A 26,595-nucleotide genomic window follows, 5' to 3' on the forward strand; every position below is an offset into this window, starting at 1 on the left:
AAATTCGTTCGATCAGCACTTTCGACTACAGTCGAAGATCGAATGTTGCTCATAATAAGGGCCATTCTCTTTGGGCCATTTCGGAGACAAAGTCCGAACTAAAAAGTTCATCAGTCTCCAGACGCTGAAAAAAAGCCATTGTCCGCGAGTGGGCCAGCATACTTGCAAGTCACATTCGGGCATCTTGCCACTCATTGCTGGACAGTCTCAAGGCCATAGTCAAGGCAAAAGGAAGTCATATCGAGCAAAAATAAATTGATGCTTAATTTTGTATTATTTTCACACATTTTTTACTTTGAATTGGATAAAAGTATTTTCCAAACGAAATTTATGGCCTTCTTAATTGGTCACACTTCGAGTGCCCGACCCTATAGTTATTTAACGCAATGCCTAATTATTCTCTAGAACAAGTTTCACTTTAGTGGAGATTAATCCATACTGATTTTTATTAAAAAAAAAACAAATGATGCTTACCAATTTGGTCCAACACCAGTTTTACTCTAGGCCCACTCTAGTTAATGTTGTTTACGAGTTTTTTTATTTTTTAAATAATCTTAACACTAAAAATTTTACACTTCCAGTATTATCCACGAATTTTTGGCGCGTGTATCTTTGGTGAAACTGAGCAATAAGGAATTACTTAAGTATTTATACACATCTTTAGGAACCTTTTGTCATACGTTGGAGATATGATTTTTTTGAAATGAGAATTATTTTTAATTGAACTTTCTGAATAACGTATTCCTGTACAACTCACGCACTATAATTTTTTATAAGTATTTTTTTTAAAGGATGGTCTCGATTTTTTTTTTTTTTTTTGTTCAATGTATCTCACGAACCACATATGTTGGTATGTATGTATATATCTTTTTGTATATATAAATTTTCTTTTGTTGGTTGGTATGTGTTAGAAAAATGTTGTAAATATGTTTAGCCAGCTTTCTTAGCACAAAGGTTGTTTTATCCGAGTAAGCAACTGGAGGCACAGCTACTACTTTTGCGAAGTAGTTTGAATTTGTGTGTGTTTTTTTTTATAAATTTCACTCAACTTTTTCGATCTAAGTATAGCTTTTACGATCACTTATACTCTTTTGAGACATTCCAAATTTAAATTTAAATATTCATTCAAAAATCCACACAACAATTAGTCACCGATATCTCACACGATCAATAAATAGCACCCCGAAACTGTGTATACCGATCGCAAGCGTGCGCATCAACGTCCCAATTTGGAATGCAACAATCAAAAAGTGGACTCGAACTAAAGAACGAATATCTACTATACATGCACATACATAGGTACATTTGTATATACGTCAAGTATATGTGATTCTAGCAGGAATCACAGAAGCAGCACATCCGTTAAACGATCGCAGCGATCTTGACAGTCGCCTGTGCTGCTGGTAGCTGGTGGCTGGTGGCACAACAGCAACCCCCCAAAGTGCGTGCGTGCGTGCAGTATTGGCACGCACCACAAGCAGACGGCGACGAGCACATCAGTAGCAGCAGCCGCAGCAGCCACAGTCACCGCAATTGCATCCGCCGCGGCAGAAGCTACACAGTAGCAGTGATGGTGGCAATGCTCGCAGCAGCGTAATCCCCTAAACACGCAAACTTCTTCTGCTCGCTTGTTGCAATGCGTTTTCTAGGTCCGCCGACTAGAAAAAATGCAGCAGCGACCCAACATCCCTGTTTTCTTACTTTTACGACTCTGTGTATGCATTAGACACTTTGCCAAATACCAAAGTGCCAAAAATAGTCCAGAGCCATGGGCCAGACGTTGGACAGACATTTTTTCGTCTAGCTGGACGACGACGGACGTGGAAAAGAATGCGATTTGTCGTGCGCAATGGAAATAGCGGACTTTGGAATGTAGCAGCCAATAAAAGGAGGAAATTAACAGACACAAATTTTGCTGTACAAATTTTGCGAAGAGACGAATTTCTTTTATTTGGAATAAAAATATATGCAGCAAACTGCGAGCATTGCCTTCTACTGTATGCTTCCAAGGAAATTTGGGCTAAAAGTAGGGACTATTTGGGCTAAAATTAGAGACTACATCTAAAGATGGATAAATAAGGCTATGATGGTGGCGAAAAAACAGTTACGAGATTATAAGGACGGACAAAACCTGTTGACAAAACAGTCTTCTATACGATATTTTTCGTAAGAATCTTCTACATGTACTTACATATACAGGGTCCGGCACTCGAAGTGTAACCAATTAAAAAGGCCCTACATTTAGTTTGGAAAATTATTTTTATTCAATTCAAAGTAAAAAATGTTTGAAAATAATACAAAATTAAGCATCATTTTACTTTTGCTTGATATGACCACCCTTTCCCTTGGCTATGGCCTTGAGACAGTCGAGAAACGAATCGCAAGCTGAATGAATTAAAATTCGAATTGTTGGAGCATCTACCGTATTCAGACAGTCGAGAAACGAATCGCAAGCTGAATGAATTAAAATTCGAATTGTTGGAGCATCTACCGTATTCACCAGATTTGGCCACTAGCCACTTCCATCTGTTTCCAGACCTAAAAAATTCATGCGTGGAAAGCGTTTTTCATCAAATGATGAGGTCCAACAGATGTGGAAGCGTATTTTGCAGCCCATCCAGATTCTCACTTCAGGGATGGAATTCATAAACTGGAATCTCGTTGGCACAAGTGTATTGATGCTCATGGAAACTATACTGAATAATAAAGTGTATTTCAATCCATAAAATTGTGTTTTTCTTATCCAACCACAAAACTTATTGAGCCACCTAGTAAATGCTAAAAGTATAATGCACGTGTTCCTGCTTCTACATCGCCGATGGCTATGCGATCAACGCTCTCCTCCTCAACTTTCACCGCTCATTATTGTCCTTAGTTCGTTCACCTCAACTTACTTTCATAATTGACACGGACAACTTGTCATTGATGCAACTGCAGTTTGCTTATGACGTGCGTATGTATGTTTGTATGTAGTATCCATTTAATCACGTGACAACAACTATGACTTAAGCGGCAACCAGCGACTACATGTGCCCACATACACACATACATACATACTTATGCATGTGCAGCGGTATAGTAACTATACAGTTTACGCATCCTGCAGTTCATTCACCTTCTTGTAGTCACCAGCTGAAAACAACAACACACACTAGTTTGTGCAATTAAAGGAAATGCAGAAAGAAAAACAATAGTCAGGATTAAGTGAAATTAATCACAGTTTTTTTTTTTCTTAAACTATACTTGTATTGCTTTCTTTCTTCTACACTTTTTCATGCTTCAAATGGCAGCATAAACAGGAACAGGATAATGTAAGATGTCGAAGTCACGCAGGCGCAAAACGTGCATCGAAGAGTTCATTCACCTGAGAGTAAATTAAAAACAACCAAAATAAGCACCAGTTGACATGCGCGCGCAAATGAGATACAAGTAGACAACATCCGCACACACACACACACACCCGAATATTTGGAAGCCAAAATTTCGTGGGGAGTGAAACGAAAAAGGAAATGCGATCAATAAAGCGCCACGTACATATATTTGTATGTATGTAAATGCATGCACAACGTGCAACATGCTGCCTCAACATCCACATCTGCGCCCTAAATGCATAAAATCAAATACAACAGAAACAGAACTACGAAACCACCATGCTCGCGACTCAAGATCAGTCACAAAAGTGTGTAGCAAAACAAAAATTTAAAATCCAAAGTCTCACCAGACTTGCGTGACATATATTGATTTCTTTTAACGCACACATACACATACACATAATTCTAAAACTGAGGAAAATTACTTACCCCACGCCACCTCATATCTGAAGGTGTGAATGATCCACCACCACCACCACTGACACCACCTTTGCTGTTACTCGCTCGATCGCCACAGACTCAAGCGCGATGTTGCTAAGCGCTCTTCAAATATTCACTCTTTGAAACACACAATCAAAAATCCACGAGTGTACTGCTGTTTTGTTTTTTGCTTTGGTTTTAATTTTCAATCGAGTGTTTCAAAAACATGCATCCATTCTTCGGTTGGTCGTTGACAAGCGGCAACAGTTGCTCACTGCAGCAATCACTTTCACCACATGTTGCTCTCAACTCATAAATTCGGCGCTTAAGTGATGCCGAGGTGGCAAAGCTGGTGAAAGAAACCCTAGGCTGGGATATGTAAGGGTGCTTTGTTGGCAGATCCAGCTTGTTATTGCTAACGATGCATATGATTTGTGACAATCTATTTGACAGACAGCTTCACTCAAGCTAAGCAATTAAAAGACGAAAACTCGAAAGAAGTGGAAGTCGCATACGAGTACAGAGTAGCCGTCGAAGCTGGCGAATGGCTTCCCACATAACTCATTGAACTGATTTTGAAGGAGGAGGAAACTTTGGGTTAACATGATTAATATTGGAAATGTGAAAGGCGTAGTAAAGAGGTAGATTAATGGAGGAGATTCGATGTACCAGTTTGCTCAGAATTTAAGAATAGAATTGTAAGTGTAGAAAGTTCAGTCCTACAGAAGCGCAAAAGAAGCGGAGGATATGGTTGTAGGGTGCTAAAGAGTTAGATGAGGTCCGGTTAGTGAGCGAAGTAAATTGAAACTGTAAGATGTCAGAGGCTTAAACAAATATTTCTCATTTGCAAGAATGTCATAATTAAGTACGCAGAAATGACCAGCAACTCGTCTTTTATGCTGCTTGAAAAGCCGAAAGGGATATCTATAAAGGAGAGGGTAAAGTATTTAAACTTTTTTTACCTCTTTTATTTTTACACTTAAAAGAATGCCGCCAGGGTGTGCATACATGCCTTCAGCACTACGCCCGTAAATAACATTTTGGCAGAAGCGGGTCTACCAACACTACAGGAAATAATACGCGAAATCCATGCTCGCTTGGTACCTAAAATAACATTTTCATCAGACTCAATTAAAAACAGCCAAAGTATTCCCTCTACCTTGCGCCTAGTTCTTAGGTAGGTGGGGTGGTTGTCATAAAGACACACTTAGACCTTTCGCAGGTCCATTGTGATACCACTGGAGCTTATCCTTACTCTACGTGTTCATTTTCGTTAGTTTTAGATGGGCTATATCCGCTACATCGGTTAGAAATGCTGTATCAAGAGTGCGCAGCCTTCTCATAGCTAGGCTTTCACACTCACATAAAAGGTGTCTGACTGTTTCCTCTTCTTCTGTATTAAGACAGCTTCTACATAAGTCGAAATACGGGAGTCACCTAGTTCTTAAGAGCGCCAAGAACTTAATTCTACCCCGGCCCGAAGGAAACCGCATTTTAACCCACCCACCATGGATTATTAAAGAAACGTCATGTCACCTCAGTCTTTCAAGACTAAAAAAATCCAATGTTTCTGTTGATGCCTTTCGTCAGTTATACCTGGTACTTAAAACTCGCTATGAAGCGGAAAAATGGCCGTTTGGTACACAGATGGCTCCAAATCTAAAGACTCATCCCCCAGATACGCAGTTGTCGACACCAATTGGCCACGCCCTCAAAATGCAAATACTACCAGACATTGCATCTGCATTCACATCAACATGGCGTTAAAGACCGCTTCCAAAGTCCTCATATGTACCAACAGCTTATCGCTTATATATATGCTCATCGAAAACAATCAAAAGATTAAATTGCTATGGAAACTTGGACACATTGGTATCATGGGCAACGAAGCAGCAGATCGAGTCGCAAAATCGACTAACTCAACACCTGTAACAACAAAGAACACAGTCGAAAAAGTAGATGTCAGGCGATTTATACCAAACCACATCCGAAACGTAAAAGTACAGAATTGGTTAAATTTCAACCACACAGCCATAAATCGAGAACTCACGACGCCTACTTATCCAACAAATGTTTCAAAAAAGCACATTCAAAAGTTCATAAGACTCTGCCTAGGTCACACTCTTTGCACCCATCAACATCTTCTAACAGGCAATCCACCACCAACTTGCCCGCTCTGTCCACATGTTTTGACTTTGAAGCACATTTTTTCTGAATCCACTGCTCTCGAAGAAATTAGAAACCGCCTTTTCAAACACAATTGGATTAAACTCCTCAAGGTTCCCAATGAAGTGAACATAATTTTAATCAACAACTTTATCAAAGCTGTGAAAGCAACAATCTAAAATGAGTATAAAAAAAATTATATTCATTATATTCATATAAGAGGAGCTGATAGCCCTTAATTTATTCAATTTTGTGAATAAATTATAATAATAATCATAATAATAATAATAACAGAATGCATAACATCTCAGGAGTATTTTGTCAAAATTTCCAGTCGATCAGTTCAGATCAATTTCTAGTTCAGTAAATGAACGTCCATTACCTGTACTTCAGCACACCATAGCCGAATGCGTTGGTGCGTGACTACCAGTCGGAAGTGCACAGGCTCGCAACCACGGGCACAAAACACCAATTCATAGAAAAAGTTTTTTCTAATAGCGTTCGCTCCTTGGCAGATGACGGAAAGTTTCCGACTGTATTTCTGCCTTGAAAAAGCTCCTCATAAAAAACTGTCTATCGTTCTGAGACGACACTAAACTGTAGTATTCTCCGTTTGAGGAAAAACTTCAAGAGGCACACCACAAATAGGAGGAGGTTCTCAACCAGACACCCAAAAGGAGTGTAAGCGCCAATTATATGTATAGGTATTAGGCCGGGTCAATTTGTAGGGAGGCAAAAAAATCGCCCATTGCTCTGTGAAAATCATATTCTAGGGATCAAAATAAGAAACTTTGCCGAAGGAACCATACCTCTACATGCATTAAGGACATGCATATATGGGGCTACAACTTTCTGATAACATTATTTTTCTTTTCAGACAACTCAACTCAAGAAATGAAGAAAGATGCAATTATCGTCGCTATATATGCAAATCACACCGATTTAAAAATCTCTAATTTTTTTAAGTGCGTCCGTTTATCCGTTCATAGGGACCAAAGTTTAACCAGGACCAAAAGATCAACCACAGAAATAACAGGTGGATATGTTCCAATCCTATATGTAGAGGTTCCTGTTGTCATGTACACGAAGCTTCCAGCCACATCCATCGCTTCCAAAGTAATTTTTTTGCACAGTGCTTCTTCTTCTTCTTAATTGGCGCGATAACCGCTTACGCGATTTTGGCCGAGATTAACAAAGCGCGCCAGTCGTTTCTTTCTCGTGCTAACCGGCGCCAATTGGACACACCAAGTGAAGCCAAGTCCTTCTCCACCTGATCTTTCCAACGCAGAGGAGGCCTTCCTCTTCCTCTGCTACCACCAGCTGGTACCGCATCGAATACTTTCAAAGCCGGAGCGTTTGTATCCATTCGGACGACATAACCCAGCCAACGAAGCCGCTGGATCTTTATTCGCTGCGCTATGTCTATGTCGTCGTAAAGCTCATACAGCTCATCGTTTCATCGCCTGCGATATTCGCCGTTGCCAACGTGCAAAGGTCCAAAAATCGTACGCAGAATCTTTCTCTCGAACACTCCAAGCGTCGCTTCATCGGATGTTGTCATCGTCCAAGCTTCTGCGCCATACGTTAGGACGGGCATGATGAGAGTCTTGTAGAGTGTTAGTTTTGTTCGTCGAGAGAGGACTTTACTGCTCAATTGCCTACTTAGTCCAAAGTAGCACTTGTTGGCAAGAGAGATTCTACGTTGGATTTCAAGGCTGACATTGTTATCGGTGTTAATGCTGGTTCCTAAATACACGAAGTCTTTTACAACCTCAAAATTATAACTTTCAACAGTGACGTGGGTGCCGATACGCGAGTGCCACGACTGTTTGTTTGAAGACAGGAGGTACTTCGTTTTGTCCTCGTTCACCACCAAACCCATTCGCTTTGCCTCTTTATCCAGTTTGGAGAAGGCGGAACTAACAGAGCGGTTGTTAAGGCCGATGATGTCAATATCATAGGCATACGCCAGCAATTGTACGCTCTTATAAAATATTGTGCCTGAGCGATTAAGTTCTGCGGCTCGTACGATGTTCTCCAACATCAGGTTAAAGAAGTCACACGACAGCGAGTCACCCTGTCTGAAACCTCGTTTGGTATCAAACGGCTCGGAAAGGTCCTTCCCAATTCTGACGGCGCTGCTGGTGTTGAGCAACGTCATCTTACATAGCCGTATTAGTTTTGCGGGGATACCAAATTCAGACATAGCGGCATACAGGTAACTCCTTTCCGTACTGTCGAATGCAGCTTTGAAGTCGACGAAAAGATGGTGTGTGTCGATTCTCCTTTCATGGGTCTTTTCCAAGATTTGGCGTATTGTGAATATTTGGTCGATGGTAGACTTTCCAGGTCTGAAACCACACTGATAAGGTCCAATCAGTTGGTTGACGGTGGGCTTCAGCCTTTCACACAATACGCTCGCTAGAACCTAGAATCCCGCGGTAATTGGCACAAATTGCAGGATCGCCCTTCTTATGGATTGGGCAGAGCACACTTAAATTCCAATCGGCAGGCATGCTTTCATCCGACCATATTTTGCATAGAAGCTGATGCATGCACCTTACCAGCTCCTCGCCGCCATGTTTGAATAGCTCAGCCGGCAGTCCGTCGGCGCCCGCGGCTTTGTTGTTCTTTAGCCGTGATATTGCTATTCTCACCTCGTCAGGGTCGGGTAACGGAACGATAATTCCGTCGTCAACGATTGGGGTATCGGGATCTTCACATTCTCTATGACATCCGTCACCGTTTAACAGGCTCGAGAAGTGTTCCCTCCATAATTTAAGATTGCTCTGTACGTCAGTCACCAGATCGCCGTCTTTGTTCTTACAGGAAAACGCCCCGGTCTTAAAACTTTCTGTAAGCCGCCGAACTTTCTGGTAAAATTTTCGGGCGTTGTTCCTATTGGCCAGCATCTCAAGCTCCTCGCACTCACGTATTTCGGCCTCTCGTTTTTTCTGCCGGATAATACGTCTCTCTCCTTTTTCAGCTCTCTGTAGCGATCCCACATGGCTCGCGTTGCGCCCGATCGCAGTGTGGCTCTATAGGCGGCATCCTTTCTTTCTGCGGCAGCATGACATTCCTCGTCGTACCAATTGTTTTTTCGGGCTCGCCGGAATCCGATTTCTTCTTCGGCGGCGGTACGTAGGGAACGAGAAATGTTGCTCCATTTCTCGCGCATGCCGGTTTGTTGGGCAGTGCTCTCCGAGATCAGGAGTGAGAGTCGAGTGGCGAATCTTCTGGCTGTCTGTTGTGATTGCAGCTTTTCGATGTCGAACATTCTTTGCGTAGGTAGATGTACGTTTTTTGCTGCACAAAGGCGGGTGCGCAGCTTGGCTGCAACAAGGTAATGATCCGAGTCGGGTGGCGGGTCCCAAACCCAGCGCACAACCAGCTATCCTGGAATGCCTCGCCTTCTCACGTTAGCTCACTCCCGAGCGGGTGTTCGGAAGCTACCCAGAGGATACGTGGGATAATCCCGGCCGTTGTGAGCTGCTTGAACCATATGTAGAACAATCGTCCTGGCCACTCCCAAGTGAATGGCGATCAGTAACTTTCCCCACTTCCGTGGACTTCTACACATGGAACCATCCTCAGTGCTTCTTCACATAATTCACCAGGAATCCTTAGGAGCTTTTGCATTTTTTTATAATTATTAATCTTAAAATAAAGAAATATACGACTTATTTACCCTTTTTCACTTTTCAATATTTTTCAATGAAAATTTAGAGAAATATTGCTCTAACATTTCGTTATTACATGGAAATTTACTACATAAACCAACTCTATTTTTATCGCCCCAACCATTCCGAAAACATGACTTTTTCACCGAATTAATCTTACTATGCCTCCCCCTTGAATAGTGTCTCATTAAATGAAGATGCCATATGTCTTTATTTTTACTTAGAGAGGCATTGCAAATAGAAACGTTGGGGGCCGTTTTTTCTCGAATTTTTCTTCTTTTTGTTTTTGGCCACGATGTTCTTGAAGCACAGACTCCCCAAATTTTGCGTTATTAATAATAATCCCAACTGCCGCTGAATTCTTGATATTTCAAAGTTATTTAGCTTCGGCAGAGGGAAGCCAGTTTCTTTTAAGGAGTGCAGCGAAATAATTTGAGATTCGTAGTTAGATCGTGATTTGATTATTAGAGGTCAAGGTCTCTTGATGAGCCGCGGTGTTTGCTGCTGTGGGGAAGAGTTTCTTTATCATTTCCAAGTACACAAATTGTCTATAAATTTGTTTCATGAGTCTGTTGGAAAGGAACGAAATAATAAAATTATTATCATCATTATTACGAAGTTTAAAATACTATAAGTATCTATATGTTTCAAGAATCTTCTAAGCCTCCTTGCGATACCTCAAAATGTATGAACTGATTTACGATATTTGGTTCATTCCGCTGACAAACCGGATTCGCCGATCGTAACGAGTGCCAAGTAGAAGGGAACATTAGACGTAATTTTCTGTTTACAGGTATCGAAAATAATGAACAAAGCTCGAATGCAATCAAAAGTCCGATAATCACCTCCAGTAATGATTTCTTAGAGTTTATGGAGCTCAACATAAATTACATACGAGTATAACCAACTGTTGCAATATAGCGGAAACCTATAAGTGTCAATTCTTTCGAACAAAAAAAGGGGCGATGAAAAAGACGCTGGTTTAACAGTTACTTCCAGCAATTTAATGATGTGGGAATGAAAGAAAAATGTGATAAAATAGGGAACTATGCAAAAAGAAAAAGAGTGTTTAAGAGTTTAAAATCAGTTCATTAAAATCAACCCATAACCTCAGCTGTGTGTTGGGAAACAGCGAATAATTATTCAGCTCCTAAGAACACAAAAGACTGTTCGTAGTTATACAGGAAGGCCCATCTGGCATTTGGAATTGAATTAGACTGCAAATAATAGACGCCTAAAAACGTTTCAATTAATTTTTTTAATTGAAATTAGTTAACATTGCCATCAAGGTGGATAAATTCGCCTTGGTTAAGCATGAACTACAATCTGATTCGAATGGAATTTCATGTATTTATTCATTTTTTAAATACTATTTGAACAGTTATAAAGGGTAATTTTTTAAGAGCTGTAGGAAAGTTTTTCAAAAAAACACACGTAAAATTCAGAAAAATGTATGAACTTTTTATTTAAATCGATAGAACAGTCCATATAATTTAATGTTTGAAGATTATTTCATGCAAATGTTGACCGCGACTGCGCTTCAAATGGTCCATCCGCTTAGTCCAATTTTGGCATACTCTTTCCAATGTTTCGGCCGGTATCTCTCATATAAATGCTTTATTGTTGTCTTCCAATGCGTTAATTGAAGCAGGCTTGTCTGAATAGACATGAGCTTTAAATAGCCCCACAAAAAATAATCTAAAGGCGTTATATCGCACGATCTGGGTGGCCAATTGACAGGTCCCGAACGTGAAATAAAATGTTCACCGAACTCGCCTCTCAAAAAGTCCAATTTTACGCGTGCTGTGTGGCATGTGACACCGTCTTGCTGAAACCACATGCCATGCAAGTCAAGCTATTGCATTTTGGGCAAAAAAAGGTTCGATATCATTTCACGGTAGCGCTCACCATTTACAGTTACGTTACGATTCGCAGCATCTTTGAAGAAGTACGGTCCAATGATACCCCCAGCCCATAGACCGCACCAAACTGTGACCTTTTCTGGATACATTGGTAGCTCTTGCAATTCTTCTGGCTGATCTTCACTCCAAAATCGACAATTCTGCTTATTTACGTACCCATTGATGCAAAAATGAGCTGCGTCGCTGAACACAATTTTTCGATAAAAAAGTGGATCTTCAGCCAACTTTCCAAGAGCCCACTTACCAAGAATTCTGCGTTGCGGTAGGTCGTTCGGCTTCAATTCTTGCACCAGCTGTATTTTGAAAGGCTTCACACCTAAATCCTTTCGCAAAATTTTCCACGTTGTTGAGTAACAGAGGCCCAATTGCTGCGAACGGCGAGGAATCGATAATTGATGGTCATCATTAACACTGGCCGATACAGCTGCGATATTTTCTTCAGTTCGCACTCTACGTAAGCGTGTTGGTGGTTTGATGTCCAATAATGTAAATTTGGTTCTAAATTTAGTCACAATAGTTCGAATAACCGCTTCAGTGGGTCGATTAAACTGACCGTAAAATGGAAGAAACGCGCGATAAACTTTCTTAACAGAACACGCATTATTATAATAAAATTCAATGATTTGTAAGCGTTGTTCGTTTGTAAGACGATTCATGGTTAAATTATAGACCAAACTGAAGATGTTTGACAGTAAAACATAACACGAAGCGTGCGTCAGCTGTTTAAACCAACTGTTTAAAAAGATAATAGCTAAAAAATCACCCGTTAGTTTCGAGCTGGGGTCATCCGATGAAGTACTGCTCCCCATATTTGAAGTAAATCGGTTCATTAGAACTCGAGATATCCTTACCACAAATGGGGGGGGACCTAGTGTTTCAAGCCGACTCCGAAGGGCAGATATTTTCACGAAGAGCTTCTTCATGGCAGAAATACACTCGAAGGCTTTGACATTGCCCACCGAGGCGCGGCCGCTGTTAGAAAAAAACTGCTGTAAAGTAAAGTAAGTAGTAAAAAAGTCAACAGTTTAAATCCCATTAAATGGACTACCCTATATATTAAATCCAATTCTGAAACCCCTTGATGAAAAAAAAAATGTAAACATCTTTAGGATCTCTCTTTTATGTATGTAGTTGGATTTATTATTACTTTTTTCTTGCATTCATAAGTTTTTAATGTACATATATAGTATTTTAATATATATATATGTATATATTAAATATTTCTATACACTATATATATGCTTATATACCATGTATATGTATTTAAGTATATACGAATCGTTTTTGAAAAGTGGAACATAATAAATTTGCTATTCAATATACATACAATTTTTTCATAAATTTTTCAAAAGTATGTCTTCTTGTAATGCTATTTTATTTATAGTTTCTTCCATTAATTACTTCTCCATTAGCTATTCGAATATGAATTGATTTCGTTTTTTTCTTACTTTGGAGAACAATAAAAATACATTTATATACTAAGAGTTTTTAATATAATGAATTATTTATTCATAATTGAATTATAGCTTATTTGACAAATAATAGGGTGTTTTCACACGTTCAGTTTTTTTTTATATTTTTTCATGTTTTTAATTGAATGATATTAATTTTCAAATATGTGCGATTTTTTAAAACACTTGGTTTGGATGAAAAATTGTAGTCCTCAAATTTGGTGTTAGACATAAAATGGAAAAGACAGAAGAAATAAGACAGAAGTATAAATAATTAAAAAATGTTATAAAATAAATGAAAGAAATAAATGGGCGATAAAATAATAATTCAATTAAATAATATAAATTTAAATGAAATTTAATAGTGCCGTTTATGAGTATGGCATCTCAATTTAAAGCTATCACTGCATATTTTTATTTGTATGTATGTATGTACATACAATTTCCGGAACCCTAAATGGACGTTATGGCTACACTACGGTTATTTTTTTTGCAAATTTTGTTAGGTAGGAAAATATTTTATTATTTTTTTTTTTGTCAAAATAAGGTAGGCAAAATTTTATTTTTTTTTATGAAAATAACGTAAGGCTTTTAAAAAAATTGCAATTTTATAGAAATTAATACACCAATATACCTATAATATAATTGAAATGCCAATCCCGCAATCAAACTCCTACAATTAACCCTTTGGGGACGAAGGCGCTCGATGGGCGAGCGTCGCTGAGAACGAAAGGTATGGGAGTGCGCAGTAAAGAAAATAAATACGTTGAATGATAATAAAAACTAAGGCTTTATTTAACACAAGAAACATTTTTCATAAAATCAAAAAATAATTATAAACAAACTGCCATCACCACTAAAGTTGTAATGCCTGAGTGGATTCCTTATTGCATGGATTTCACTTCCACTTGACGAAGTCATGCCGTCATCTTCCGTCTTTTCAGATTCAAAGTAATATTCGTCAGAACTGTCACTATCTAACGTATCATCTCTAGATCGCTTAGCCTTCGTGCGTAGGATAAAATATAACATATATAGAAAAAACTGCTGGTTCCTTTGTTATTGGCACTGAGAGACTGAATCGAAGAACTGAAATTCGTTCTGACTCTACCGTCGCCTTACATCGTAAGTTTACATTATAAGGGCGATAATTCATCGCTAGTGGCCCCTAATGTCTTTGAATGAAAACGTCACTCTTTTACTATACCTATACGTATCTTATCGCTCAGAACGACAGACATCGCGAGCCTTGCAGCTGCGAACTAATTTGGGCGGCTATATGCCGACACGCGTCCGGAACGGTAAAACGACTTGGGCGGCTATATGCCGTCACTCGTCCCCAAAGGGTTAAATGCAACTTTGTATGCATGCACATAATTGTTTCATGTATCTCAGTGGTTCAATTTTTAATTCAAGTAAATTATAAATATATTTTTATATTTTATAATTATATAAATATTATTTATGGATAAGTGTATTGGAAACCCGTATTTCTTAATTTTTTTTAATAAAATGTGTTAAATGTGGTCTCAAAATGTTTCACATAAATAAAATACATTTTTTCAATTTTCGACGAATGTAAACAAATAAAATTTCGGTACTAGTTCCGAAAATAATCATATCTAAGATTGGCATTTCTTTTATATACACACTAAGTCGCCAAGCCTTGGTGCCTCGTAACAAAATACTGAAAAAATATGAACTAAATTTTCAACAATATGCCTAACAGATTGTAAATTGAAACTTTAGTAACTGAAAAAAATCGAAAAAAACGTAATTAATTGTAATATGTAAACTGTGTGAATCATTCTGTATATGGTACACTCGTATAACTGGCTTTTTCGTATTGCGACAGTTACGATAAATCGAATACGGAGCTACTCGTGTGACCTACGCATACTAAAGCCACGAGTTTAGGTTTCGTGCTGTCATTGGTTTATCTATCTTAGACTATCTAAAATGCACATATAAAATAGGGTTCCCGAATTTCGTTTACACATTTACTCTCTATACAAAACAAAGCGTGCGTAGCTTGTCATTGTGTGTTACCCAATTTTTCAGATGTATGCATGTACGCGTATACTCTCTGAACTTTTACCTCCGCCAAAGCACTAATAGTAATGCGCCTAAAAGATGCAATATAAATGTAACAATGAATAGCGAAAATTTAAAGAATCAGTGGTAAAGTTTTGATGCCCGAATAAATTTGTAAATTCCTAAATTTTTAATAGCGAAAGACCTGGATTTTGGGTTTTTCCATACGCGTCGTTTTAGCTGAAAACTTTAACTATAGATCGTCTTGAAGGTTTTAGTATTGATGGCATATAACGTTTGGCTATGAAACTCAGACTACGCTTGCAAAGCTTGAAAAACTGTGTTTTAAAAGATTTTAGATATAACTAATTAAAAACATTGGCCTAAAAGGACTTGGTTTCACTTGGTGTGACCACCTGGCGCCGGTTAGCACGAGAAAGAAACGACTGGCGGCGAGCTTTGTTAAGCTCGGCCAAAATCGCGTAAGCGGTTATCGCACTAATTAAGAAGAAGAAGAATTAAAAACTATGTTTAAAAATAATCTAATATCTATTTCTCCAGCTCATTTTTACTCCTAGTGCACAATAAAATTTTTTATTTTTTAAATTTAGAAAAAAATAGCACTTTAGCACTGTTTAAAACAAAATCATCATACTAATAAAAATTGAAAAAATTTAAATGAGGCAAAATAAAGACTGAATTGGAGGAGGATTGTTGATCAAGCTATGGTCCACCACAGACTGTGAAGCAAAGAGAGAGAATAAAAATTGTAATTTAGAAAAAAAAATAGCATTTAATGTTTAAAAAAAATCAAAATTCGAATAAAACTGTAAACTTAGAAAAAATAATAGCACTTACTTTTTAAAGAAAAGTCAAAATACCAATAAAATGTGCTGCCTTCTACGAAATAATATAAGTTCTTTAGTAAATAATTATTCCAGCATCCTCTATCCCGACTACTGCATTTTGACACAGCATTTTTAAAGCTTACTTTCACAACATTGACTTTCATTTTAATCTAAAAATGAAACTGCATAAAATTCGTATTCTTAGCATCTTCCGCTGGTTGAACTGCCTTAAGGCACCTTTCTGGTCTAGAGACGTGAAAATTGAAGAAAAACAACCGGTATCAATTGAAAATCGTTTTTATTCATTAGATCAATTCTTTATTTACAAGAAAAAAAAATTTCAATGACAATAATAAAAAATTGCTTCCCCTGACGTAACACATGCCACTGACGTAACTGATTGGGCTGCTCAGATACGTCTGAAAACAAAAATTCGGTCAATTATTCATCAGGAGATATGTCGCTATGGTGGGTAGCAGATTTACAAAAAAAAAAAAAAAAATTTCTAGATATTTTATCTGTTTATTGCAAAAACAAGAAAATTGATTTTTTCACGTTCTCGCTCTTAAAAAAATAAAGAAAAATTTATTATAAAATTATAATTCTGCTACCCGCGAGAGCCACAAGTCTACTCCATAACATATTAAAAATTCAAATCAATCGACGTAGTACTTTTTGAGAAATTACCAACGCCAACTCGGAAAAAACAGTTTCGAGAAAAACGCGGTTAACGCGCTTATACCTGGGCGTCGTACTCCAAACCGGTCTCGTTTCAAAGGACTGTAAGGTCTAAACTACAACGAATTTCAATATAAAAATTTGCAAGTATATTTTTGAAAGTATAAACTATCAAAACATGAAAAAAAATGGATTTTTTCGAAATTCTAGACCAGAAAAGTGCCTTAATAAACAAATAGCATATCAATTGATAATCGATTCATTAAACTCAAAATTCCATTGCAATAACCAAAAATTTAATTTTATTTGGGAAAAAGCGCAGGAATCCCGGTATTCGGAATGCTGTCTGCCGGGCTATTAGATGCCTTAATCAGTAGCTAAGTGATTAAATATTACTTATTGGCTAACTATTCATTCGTTTAACGTTTTCTGGCGATCAAAATTTGAACGACAAATTTTTAGAATCTCACTACAGTTAATACAAATTTTAAAAAGCACAATTAACGGGTTAGTGAAATTAAATGGAAATGGAATTTTCACATATTTTTCTATTACCCGTAATAGCCGCATTCTTTCTGCAAACTTTTTTTTTTAACTGTACCCGCCGCCTTTAGGAAGCTTTCGCTACACTTCCTTCCATTTTCTCTGCATTATCCAAAATGCTTCGTACTGTGAAAACGCATATGTATGTAAAGAAATTTTAATTTCTTTTTTTGGCTTTTTTTATTAGAATGTTTTTTGTTTGGGTTTTTTTTTCAGTTGTATGTGATTTTATTGAATTCAAACAAACTTATTTCAAATATGTATTAATGTATGTATGTACGTTTACATAATATAGCACTGTTTTTTTTTTGTTTAATAATTACTTTAAGTAAATGGTATAATAAAATATGTATGTATTTGTGTAGTTCATTGGAATATCATTTTTTTGTTTCGTCGTATTTGGATTAAATAACACTAACATCAGCATTCATTGTTGTCACTAAACTTAAGATGGTTTTTTTTTCACAATTCTTCTTAGTTCTTCTTGTTTTTTTTCTTCTAAGGTAGTTAATTTTTTTATAAATATTTTTTATAGTTATTGTAGTATTAACTTCATTAAGAACTACTGCTTGCAACTTTTTGCATTTTTGTTTATTATTTTTTTTTTTTTTTTTGATTTTCATATAATATATTTTTATTTATTGTAATTTTATATACAATACATATAAGGTAGTTTACAGGATAAGAAGTAGGTGTGTGTATGTTTTTGTGTGTGCTTAGCATTTGAAAGGCAGTCGAGCAACAGGGCGATTAGGGCCGAATAAAAGTGAAAAAGAAAGTGAAAAAGAAAGTGAAATATTTTGTAAACAATTTTATGCAACATTTGCCTTTCTTTTGGTTTTTGAAGTACTAAAAAAACTTTTTGGAAAATTTTCGAAAATTTTTTGTATTTATTTTCGAAAATTTTCTAAATTTATTTTCGAAAATTTTTAAATTTTTTATCGAAAAGATTTTAAATTTGTATTCGAAACTTTTTTTAAATTTTTTAATTTTTTCGAATTTTTTTTTAATTTTAGAAATTTTTTTTAAATTTTTTGAATTTATTTTCGAAATTTTGTTTTAATTTTTTAAATTTTTTCGAATTTTTTTTTATTTATCTACATTTTGCTTTTTATGATTTGAATATAAAAAAATATTGGTTAGTAAACAATTAAAACTGCTGTGCTTCTGGCTCTACCGCCAACCTCCTCAAACAATCGGTTTTTAACAAAAAAATTAAATTTATAAAAACAAAATATTTTGTAAACAATGTTTTGCAACATTCGTCTTTCTTTTTTTTTTTTTTTTGAAGTACTAAAAAAACTTGTTGAAAAATTAAAATTTTTTATTTGTTTTCGAATTTTTTTTTAAATTTCCCAAATTTTTCGAAACATTTTTAAAATTTATTTTCGAAAAAATTAAGTTTATTTTCGAAAAATTTTTCAAATTTTTAAATGTATTTCTGAAAATCTTTTTAAATTTCCTATTTTTTTCGAAAAATTTTTAAATTAATTTTTTTTTTTAATTTTTTAAATTTATTATTTTTTTTAATCCTTTAAATTTATGTTTTTTTTATTTTTTTAATTTTATTTTCGAAATTTTGTTTTTTACTTATATTTTGCTTTTTTACTATTTCAATATAAAAAAAACATTGGTTAATAAATAATTAAACTGCTGCGCTTCCGACTCTACCGCCAACTTCCTTTCCAATCCTGATCGTCCTACAATGCCTGTGTACTGCCGCTTTAAATATGCATACGTATGTATAAGAGTTGCTGAATTTTATTTAAATAGATTTTTACTCTGAAAAACTAACTTTTCTAAACAATTTTACAAATTTTGGAATCTTTGTTTTTCACAGTGCTGCAAATGAGATATTGCAAAATTTATACATATTTATGATAAATTTAATTTTTGTTTAAATAATTCTTAATTAAAATTAATTTAAATTTAATTTTTAATTTTACAATACATTTCTCTTATTGATGCGGGTAAAATGATAACGGCTCACTTGTTTACTTTTTTGCTTCTTACATTTTTTTTTTCATATTTTAGACTGCGTGCTTTTTCTTTTTACTCTAATTGTATGTTGCTGTTATAAAAATGTTTCGTTATTTACGGCAATTAATTACAAATTTGATTAATCACCAACGCAGTGCTTAGTATTTTTTTATTTATTTTTTTATTATTTTTTGTTTTCTTTTTTGTTTTATTTTAAGGTATGAAGGAATAAAATAACGCATATTTGTTGCCACTACACTTTCATATTTGTTTTGGTGGCCCCATTCAATTGCAAATTCCATAAAATAAGTTGCGAATTGAGAAATTTCTAATTTTATGAAAAAATGTTATTACATTTTTTTTTATTTCCAACTTAAATTCATTTTTTACTCAAAATCTAAGCAGAGTCCACTGCTAAAAACTTTCAAGACATACAATTAAAGAAAAATACTCAGATATTAAGCAGTTTCTACTGCTCGTAAAAATTTCAATAAAAAAATGTTTCAATTCTAAAATTTAGCACAGTTTTATTATATAAAAATATACAAATTAAAAAAGTTTCTAGTTGAGTAAAAAATTTACATTAATTTTTTTCTAATTTTCTGTGCAAACGATTGACAAATTCGAAAAAAGTTTATTACTGTCTAAAAGGTGGACTCGATGGAGCTGTATTACTCAGTTGCTCGAAAAATATTGAGCTCATGAATAGCCATCACCTGTTCATAAAAATCTTCTAAACACTTCGTTTTTAATTTAATTTTTTAATACACATGGAATATTTGTAAATAAATCAAAAAATGTGGAGCAAAATTTATTGATTTAGGATTTAATATTTCCTTTGTTTTTTTTATTTCATTTTCATATAAATTTATTGCCTAAAATTAAAAAATCTGCCATACATTTTAAACATTTTTAAATGGGAATGAAATTTTAATTTTAAAGTTCACTAATTTTTTTTTTTTTTTTGTAATTTTTTTTAGGAATTTGGTTGTAGTTCGATGAAGTATGGCGTAAGGAAAAATAAAAATACTTTTGAATGAATTAAAATCTTAATACTTTGCATACATTTATGTTTTTTTTATAAACTTCGTTCGGTTTAATGTAAAAAGCGGAAAATGACACACAAAATGCGACTAATGCATACATACAAGGTGGCGCAAAATTAATCACCCAGTTGGAAAATTTACGCATTTGTGGAACAATATTAAGACGCACGCCACAAATAGATGAAGGAGCTCGGCCAAGCACCTAACAGAAGTGTACGCGCCAATTATTTATTAATTTTTTTTATTGGAAAATTTACGTCCACCATTTTCGACACTTGTGAACTAGACAGCTGCAGTATACAAGCAGATAAGCAACGCGCAAAGGGCAAAATAAAATTTTCAAAAGCAAAAGTAGATGATTAATTTTGGCATCTTGTATTTAAGAATGGCTTTTAGTTAGAATTCGTTGTGTTTGAATTGAATTGAATTGTATTGAATTTAATAATTTCGTATTTCAGCGACAAATCAGCAGAGATATGAAACACTCAATCACTAAGCTAGCATAGAAGCCTATAAAGGATTTGTGGTGAGTGAATGAAAGAACTTAAAAAACACTCATATTTTGCTTGCTATACCATTGATGCGCAGGAAATATGTAAATATTTATGCATATGCAGGCATTTCTAAACCAGCAATTCGAAGCAATTTCTTACTGAAAGAACCAAGGCGCATTCATTAAAGGTAGTGGCACTGGACCAACAACAATGTTCTGACGTTTGAGCAAAGCAAAGTATTGGGAAACTAGAAAACAAATAATGAATTCGCCTTGTTTCATTCTGAGCTGACAGCCAAAAGAAAAAAAAACTAATCAGCGCTGTTGGTAAACCTTTAATAGATTTAACTTGGAACGAACTGCTAAATTTATTATTTTTGAATGCTGGCAAAAGACGAATTTTATATGTAATTGTTTGCATCTCATTAGGTAGTGATATTATACATATGTGTGTGTATGTATGCACCTCGTACTTTTATACATTACATTTATAAAAAATTTTTATTATAATATAATTTTTAAAAATCAAAAATACAAAAATTAAGCGTGAAGCAAATTACTTAAGAAATATACAAACCAATCTTGTGGCGAATTGTGAAAAAAAATATTGTATTTGAAATCTGAGATCTCTAAATTTTTTTTTTCATAAATTTGGAAAATTTTTCTAGCATAACTAAAGATTTTTATTTTCTTATTATTTTTTTTTTTGTTTTTTCATTACTGTTAAAGTGCTCTTCCACATATTACTGTAACTACACTCGTATGTATGCATATATGTTTATAAAATGTAATTACTATATATTCTGCATGTATAGTATGTATGTATGTATGTTGCTGTAATTTTCGCCAATTAAAGCAGCACTAGAAAATATTATAAAGAATAGAAGTACCCCATAAGAGCAAGTGTTCGGTATCGAATATCAACAGTTTAGAGGGCAACCGTACCCGCAGCCAAGTGAATTTCCTTGCCTTTGTATTAGACCAATTATGCTTTCAACTCTTCCCTTGCATTTCAACATCGCCAGCCAAAACTTCCAAATTAGTTAGAATTTTTCAGCTCAAGCTGCTGTTGATACTTTTCAAACTTCAAAAAACGTGAGCCTTGCTTTCATTCATATCCTCCTCGCTTCTCACATTAATTTACTCTAAGCATTGGTTTTAAATCGACTCAGTGATTTATTTAAAATATATTTTATACTAATTCTAAATTCTTGTGGTTTTTTCTTGTTTTTATGTACTTTAAAAAAATAAACAAATTTCATAAAAGGAAAAATAGTTCGCAAATCACAATACATTTAAAGTATACACATGTAAATTATAGTGTAAAGTGTGTAGGTGTGCTTTAGTAGTATATATGTATATATATATATTTTTTTTTTGTGGTGTTGTTGTTGCTTGCTATATATTTCTATGCATATTGCAGAGAAAATGGTTATTGAATATGTGAAGTTGATGGACGTCGCTTTATGAAGCAATTTTTTTTTGTTTGCTTTGATTTGCGCATTTTTTCTGATTTTTGATTCTTTGCTGTTGGATGCGTCTAATATTTTTGGTTTACCATATCTAAAAGAAAAATACAAATAAGATTAAGTACAAAAGCGTTTGAATTAAAAAAGCAGCAAATAAAACATGTGGCAAGTTGTCTATGTATATACAAGTATGTATATATGTATATATGGTTGTATATGTATATCGATGGTTTTCGAGAAAAGCGACACAACTCAAAATTAACTCAAATTCGGAGTTTTGCCGTTAAAAGCAAAAATCAACTACAGAGTTTATATATTTTTATCTGGAAAAGCGTCATAAGCGAATCTTGAAGCAATTCTGAAGGATGGTGTTAGTGTCGTTTTGTCAGGTGATCGAATTGGCGCGTCACTTATCTAGAAAACTGACCCAACTCAGTATTTTGTATTTTTGAATTATGCCCCTTTTCTCGAAAACCATCGATATGTTGTATTTTTGGTAAAAAGAAACAATTCGGCTGTGTTTTTCAAATAAATAAAGATTTTTTGTTTGTATATTATTTCTAGTTGAAGATGAAGGGATGAATGAATTTTATTAAAAATCGTTTCGAATACAAAAAATGTGACGCTTTGTCGAAATTCGACATATTTGTGGAACGCCTAGGTATGCATGTCTGTATATCCTCATATGTAGGTAATATTGCGTGTTTTAGTGGAATTTGTATATTTTCTTTTCTCAAAACAACAAGCTCCGTTAAGCGTAATTTAGTGGTTAAGAATGAATTTTTGTGAGAATACGTAACCTCAAGCAAACAAAAACTAAAAAAATTAATGTTGAAAAAAACGAATTAAAAAAATTAATTTTTGCAAAAATAAATAAATGTTTGACAAAAAACAGAATTCAAAAATAAATTATTTAAAAAACACTTAATTTAAAAAATAAATAAATGTTTGAAAAAAAGGAATTAAAAAAGAAAAACAATTATTAAAAAAAAATGAAAAACTAAAACCTAAAAAAATTAATGCGGAAAAAAAGAACTAAAAAATATTTATTTTTGAAAAAATAAATGTTAGAAAAAAATATAATTAAAGAAAACAATTATTTAAAAAAAATTAATTAAAAAATTATTTTTGGAAAAATAAATAAATGTAAAAAAACGAATTAAAACAATTTAGTTTTGAAAAAGTAAATCTTTCAAAAAAAAACGAGTAAAAACAAAATTTTTAAAAATTTATAAAAAAAAATTGTATATGATCTTTGAAAAAATAAATAAATGTTTGAAACAAAAGAATAAAAAAAAAATACAAAAAAATAAAATATAAAAAAAATATTTTTTTTGAAAAAATAAATAAATGTTTGAAAGAAAAGAATTAAAAAAAATACATTTAAAAAAAATTAATTAAAAAATAAAAGATTAAAAACAATATTTTTGAAAAAAAAATTTTAAAAAATATTTAAAAAAATTAATTTACAAAAAAACAAGAATTAAAAAAATTATTTTTGAAAAAATAAATAAATGTTTGAAAAAAAAGCTAAAAAAATTATTAAATTATTAAATATTAAATTGTTAAAAAGATAAATTAAATATTAAAAAAATAAATAAATGCTTGAAAAACACGAATTAAAAAAATATATATAAAAAAATGAATACAAAAAGAATTAAAAATAAAGAATTAAAAAAAAATATTTTTGAAAAAATAAATAAATGTTTGAAACAAAAGAATTCAAAAAAAAAATTATATAAAAATAGAACAATATATTCAAACAAAAATTTTTTTGAAAAAATAAATAAATGTTTAAAAGAAAAGAATTAAAAAAAATACATTTAAAAAAAATTAATTAAAAAAGAGATTAAAATTAATCTTTTTGAAAAACAAATTAATTTACAAAAAAACACGAATTAAAAAAAATTTTTTTTGAAAAAATAAATAAATGTTTAAAAAACAAGTTAAAAAAAATTATTAAATTATTAAATATTAAATTGTTAAAAAGATAAATTAACTTTTGAAAAAATATATAAAATTTTGAAAACGAATTAAAAAAAAATATTTAAAAAAATTAAAAAAAAAAAATTAAAAAAATTATTTTTGAAAAAATAAATAAATGTTTGAAAAAAAAAGAATTGTGTGAATGTTAGTCTAATATTTAATGAAAAACAAATATTTATGTACTCATATGTAGTCGAAGTAAATTATTTCAATATTCAGTTTCGATTGGATATGATTTACAAAATATTGAATGACATGATATTATTTCCACTTCAAATTAAAAATCGGCATTGTTTTAAAATTTCGAAAAACGCTTAGTAATATGATCTTAGCCCAACTAAGAAAGCGTAGACACTTGCCGACTGTGTACGACCTTGTGAAATGTCTTCCTAAAATGAACTGAATAATATAAAATAACAATTTTTAAAAGTTCGAAAATTGTCGCATATCAAAATCATTTAAATCTGATGAGGAAAATGGAAGATGCTTAGTGTTAGAAAATATTATTGTAGCTAAAAATAACACTTATGTGCAATCTTCGAAAATTTTCGAACATACAATTTGTTTCAAATTCAAGCAATCAACCACAAGAAAGCACTAAAATATATGCGTTTGGCAGTGAAACATTGCACATGTAATTTCGAAAATTTTCGAAAACACAATAATACCTTGTCTACAAAATATTCTTCCAATTGTTGTGTTTAACTAAATTAAGCAGTAAAAATTAAACAGTTTTACGATCTTCGAAACTTTTCGAACATTATAACTTGCAAGCAGATTGATGGAAATAGTGTGAAATATTAAAAAAAAACAGTTAAAAGTGAACAAACAAATTTATAAATCGAGGTCCTTAAAAATTTTAAACACATTGAGTAATTATGATTTTTTTTATGATTTATTGGAGCTTAAATACCTTCAGACAATGAAGAGTGCATTAACGTAGCCATACATTCAAAGTAATTTTTTTGCGATACACGATTTATTCACAAAATTTACAATACATATATATTGTATAACGCTATTATAATATTTTAAATATACCATATACCTATGTATGTGGTAGTAATAGCTAACAAAACGAGAAATTTATATATATTTTTTTTTGTTTACGATGGAATGAGCCAATGGACACACGTAGTGGCACAATTGAATAACGTAGAAATTTCTTAATTATGTAAATATGTATTGTATGTGCATATGTATGAGTGGATACATAATAAATACATATTTTTTTAAATAAAATTAATTGACAATACCATTTTTTGCTACAAAATGGCGGATGGTTTTTATGAGAAGCTTTTTCATGACAGAAAATCGTACTCGGAGATGTGGCGTTATTGCCTGCCTGCCGAGGAGCGACTGCTATTAGAAACAAATTTTGTCTATAATTTAATACTTCATATATGTGTGTCGAATAATTAATATATTGCAAAACAAAAACTTGTATCTATTAAAAAGATTTTTTTTAAGACCTAATTTTTTTGTATACGCCTTGACTTGGGAATCATTCCAGTGAAGTGAAGTTGAATAGTAAGTAATAAAATATATATTTTTTTGAATAATATAGCTTAAGCCTAATGCGAAATCATAAAAATGTTTAATTTTTAAAAATAAGTAGATGAATCATTCAAAGTTAATATTTTAAAGGACAAGAAAATGTTTCCATACAAACTACTTCACATCAATGGCCTAACCAAATGGATTATATATAATATTGACATATGCATTATTCATAACCCTGTGCACAAAGTTTTAGACATACACACACACAAATTGTTTTAAATACTGAAATTTAATTAGTGCAATAGACCAGCTTGACATATATTTTTTTAAAACATGTAAATGTGGGAGAACTAAAATCTAAAAATTATGTACTTGCCCTGGCCACTACTAATTCGTACCCCTACGATTTTTTCTCACATATACCCCTTTGCAAAATTATAGGCACACCACTATTTTTTATGAAAAATATAATTCGTACTTCAAAGTGGCGCAAAATCAATCATCGGAATTTGTATTTTTTACTAAATAGTTTTTTACCGAATATAACTGACGTACGACTCCATTTGCAAAGTGGTTAATCTTTCTAAAGGACGATTAATTTTGCGCCACTTGTGGAATTTTGGTATAAGAAAGTGGAAGTTTCAAGAGACTACAAGACACCGTTGGTTTTTGACAATTCTTTTTAGATGAGGTGTCATGCATGAAAGAAGAAGGCTAGCAACGTCAACAACAACAAAGTCAGACTACGTAATTCCACGAGTTGAAAATTCTAGCATCATTTTCCAGCAAAATAGATGGCAGAAACGTCTAAAATTCTCATACCATTCATACAATTTTTTTTTCAAATGGATCCAAAATGGCGGACGGAGTAGAAGCGGCTATCTTTTGTGCGCAATTTGATCTCCAAAAATCTTTCAGACTCCCTAATTACTGAATTCTATGTAATTACTGAATCTGGCATATTAACTCCTCTTAATACCTGATACCCGGCCGCCGTAGCCGAAT

The 26,595-nt window shown here is 33.3% G+C and overlaps 1 protein-coding gene across 2 annotated transcripts in view; it reads right to left on the reverse strand.

Annotated features, from left to right (window-relative positions):
* Nucleotides 1–13,529: 13,529 nt before the first annotated feature.
* Nucleotides 13,530–26,595, reverse strand: part of LOC128860230 (dnaJ homolog subfamily C member 5 homolog) — a 51,105-nt gene continuing 38,039 nt past the window's right edge. For both annotated transcript variants that reach the window (XM_054097606.1, XM_054097603.1), the window contains one exon: nucleotides 13,530–22,195. In XM_054097606.1, the coding sequence (XP_053953581.1) occupies nucleotides 22,173–22,195 (23 nt within the window). In that variant the 3' untranslated portion in view covers nucleotides 13,530–22,172. The remainder of the gene's footprint in view (nucleotides 22,196–26,595) is intronic.

The sequence above is a fragment of the Anastrepha ludens genome, chromosome 4 (assembly GCF_028408465.1).
Source record: "Anastrepha ludens isolate Willacy chromosome 4, idAnaLude1.1, whole genome shotgun sequence".
NCBI lineage: Eukaryota > Metazoa > Arthropoda > Insecta > Diptera > Tephritidae > Anastrepha > Anastrepha ludens.